The sequence below is a fragment of the Manacus vitellinus genome, unplaced genomic scaffold, assembly GCF_001715985.3.
Source record: "Manacus vitellinus isolate BGI_N305 unplaced genomic scaffold, ASM171598v3 scaffold_47_pilon, whole genome shotgun sequence".
Taxonomy (NCBI): Eukaryota; Metazoa; Chordata; class Aves; order Passeriformes; family Pipridae; genus Manacus; species Manacus vitellinus.
The window spans coordinates 5,733,835-5,736,982 of record NW_021940585.1 but is presented as its reverse complement, the minus strand read 5'-3'; the positions used below and the strand labels follow the sequence as shown (position 1 = coordinate 5,736,982).

Here is a 3,148-nt window from a genome sequence, read left to right as displayed (position 1 = left end):
TTCCCTGTGCTGAACCAGTGGGGATGGGTGGCCCTGGAAAATGAAACATCACTTTGCCAGGTGGTTGGTTGGCAGATGAGAATTTTTGAGATAAAAGAACTGGGAAGCCCTGGAAATCTTGTGCTTGTTTTTGTTTCAGAAGTTTAATTTTGAATTCTGTAGGTAGATTCCTCGTGATAGTTAGTGCAAATCTTTTAATATCCTACTGGCAAATCAGAGTTTCCCCAGTAAAGCCTGGGATTTCAGTGTCTCTGCAGTGTAACTCTGCAGTGTCTGACACTGTTACAGCTGGCCTGGAACCTAATTGGACTGGTATGCTGGAAAGTTTCTGGAGCAAGTCGCTTTGGCTCCGAGCTTTGTGCCAGTGAAATGATGAAGTACAGCAGGATGACTCTAATGAACAAGCTTTGTTTAAAGAGCTGGGCAACAGTATTAGTTTTGTTTTTAGTTTCCATCTCTGCTCATGGATGTACTGCAAGTAGATTTAATAAGCTCAGTGTCTCGCTATTCTTTGGGACAGTCTGTAGCTGGTTGAGAGCCTCACTGAGCGTTTGTGTTGCTGGAAGGTGGGAAATCAGAACCTGAACTTGTACAGAGCAGAAGTACACTGGAATAAAATGTGGTTCAAGAAAAACTGCCACAAAGCATGAATATGGCAAATCCCTCCTGGGAAGGAGGTCACAAAGCATGAATATGGCAAATCCTGGGAGGAGGGTTGAACTATGTTTCTCATTCACAAAAGTCTGTCTGTCTGTGCAGCCCTTTCCTAGGGGATTTTAAGTGGTTTAATATAAGTTTTTATTTTGCTTACACCTCATTGAACAACTTCCTCTAAACCAAAAGTACCCGAGTGCTGGCTCCAGAGCCGACCTCCTGGGTACCTACTGCAAAAGAAGCAGAAAACAGGGGGCTGAGAGTCTCTGCTCAGACAATTGCACATAAACACTGCAGTGAGAGTTCCCTGATGTGTATGTGTTGTTGGTGACATAACTGCAGGGACAGGCAAGGCCAAAGGTACCAGGACAGTTAAATCAAGGCCCTTCTGCAAAGGGTGGAGGTGCTGAGCAGCATCTGCTGCATGAGGTGTATCCTGTGCTGTCAGGCCTCGGCAGTGCCTGAGCTCCGTAGGGAGCTCACACTGTGTGTGCTGCTGTGTCCATGGTTTGCTGTGCAGAGGTGGTTTTATTCTGCAAAGTGTCAGAGCAGGGAGAGGCAATGGCTGAAGTACCGAGGAGCGTGGGAGTGCCTCGGTGTCGGTGCTCATGGAGTGGAGTATTGGCAAGGCCTGGCCTTGTGTCGGTGGTGTTGCGGGGGTGAGGGGTGGCTGGCTCTGGGAGGCAGCGCTGCCCTGGTGCCCTCACTGTGCCCTGGTGCCCTCACTGTGCTCTGCTCCCCACAGGTGCTGCTGGTGAGCAGCAGTCGCCACCCGGACCGATGGATCGTCCCCGGGGGGGGCATGGAGCCTGAGGAGGAGCCCGGCGTGGCCGCCGTGCGGGAGGTCTGTGAGGAGGTGAGTGTCTGATGCCAGGGACTGCTACCCTGGGCTGGGGGCATTGCTTCCAGCCCTCTTGCTTGTGTTCCACGAGGTGAAGAGGGATATGGGGTCACTGGTGGTATCCCCATCACACATGGGAGGAAACTGGAGTCCTAAATAAAGCAAGCATGAGAATGTAATTAAACCTCTTAGCTGGAATGAACTTGTCCTTGCCTGATACCTTTAACTGAAAATAGATAAAATTCAGCCCTAGGCACTTCAATGCCTGTGAAGATATTCTCTGCTTTGTTTTCTCTGTATGAAGAACAGTTTCTCAAAAGAACTTCAGCTGTGCCTTTGAGGAGCTGTCTAGTACTTCGCTACGAGGTAGAAAAAAGCCCTTATGAGCCACTAAAGACACTCCAAATACAGGGACCTTGGTATGTTTTGGTCTAGAAGAGATTGTGATGTTTATGTGAATAAGTGAAATTGGCTATAAGTTACCTGCAACAATTCCTAAAGTGTGTGTGGGTTTGTTAGCTTGGTTTTTCTTTTTCACTTGAACTTGTTGCAGGAGGGAGATCAAACAGCAGATCAAATGCAGATCAGTGGGCTGTACGAAGAAGGCATATTTTTCTTTTGAAGCTGGAAGAGCAATCTTTTTCTTCATAAGAAATGTAAAGGCAGCAAATGGCAGTTGACTGCATTGTATGTAAAACATGTTTTTAGAATTTGCTTCTGAATATCAACAAATTGGAGAGATGCTTGTGTTCAGAAACGATTAAATGATTATAGATGGATGACCAAGTAGGTTCATGGTTACATAAGGCAGGATTAAAAATGCTTTCGAGAGGGTTATAAATCTTTGTGCTCTCTGCAGAACAGAAATCAAGAGCTAATTGATGGAACTTGGGAGGACCCTTCTCCTGTAGTTGCTTTGTTGTAATGTCTGGTATATGCAGGTTTCTCTCTGAAGTATTTGGAAGTACCTGCTGCTGTCTAACAAAATGCTGAATATTTGGGCTGTTGGACTCATCGAATGTGGCAGCTCCTGAGTGATGTGTTTCTCTTTGGATGTTTTTATAAACTAGCAGTTTATCAGAAAGATACAAAAGATTATACAGTCAAAGTGTATTTTTTTCAGTGTCTTTAGGTCCCTCTAGTACTGGGGATTGCTGCTTGCAAATTTTGTTTCCAGCTTGTAACACAGCTCCTGCTTTTCCAGTAACTTGGCAACCTTTCAACCACATAACAAGCCAAAGTGAGTGCAACCAGAACAATAGGAATATTTTTAGCTGCAGATTCCTGCTTTACAGCCCAAGTGTTATTAATAATGGAGTGATTTGATACAGAAGCCCAGGGTTCATTCAGGAGGTGCATGGCTTCACCTCTCAGTCCTTAAAATAAATGTGCATCTGTGCATCGCCGCTCCCTTCCCGGGCAGCAGCACCCTGGGAGAGCCAGCGCCTTCCATGGCAGCCCGGCTGGAAGGGAGCCTTGGCACGGCCGCGGCAGCACGGGAACTGGTTTGGGCTGGCTGGGATAATCCCCTCCTCGCTGGTGTTCCCTGCTCACGGGGCCGGTGCCACTGCGAGTGTAACTCAAGCCGTGGCAGCCTGGCAGGGGTGAGTCATGGCCAGGCACCTCTGCCCACCCCACGGGGAGCAGCGGGAG

General features: G+C 47.6%; 1 protein-coding gene across 1 annotated transcript in view; it reads left to right on the top strand.

Annotated features, from left to right (window-relative positions):
* Positions 1-1,403: 1,403 nt before the first annotated feature.
* The window catches only part of LOC103767222 (diphosphoinositol polyphosphate phosphohydrolase 1), a 14,781-nt gene continuing 13,036 nt past the window's right edge, over positions 1,404-3,148 (top strand). Inside the window, exon 1 of the mRNA XM_018079733.3 lies at positions 1,404-1,510. Coding sequence (XP_017935222.1) covers positions 1,457-1,510 — 54 coding nt within the window. The 5' untranslated portion in view covers positions 1,404-1,456. The remainder of the gene's footprint in view (positions 1,511-3,148) is intronic.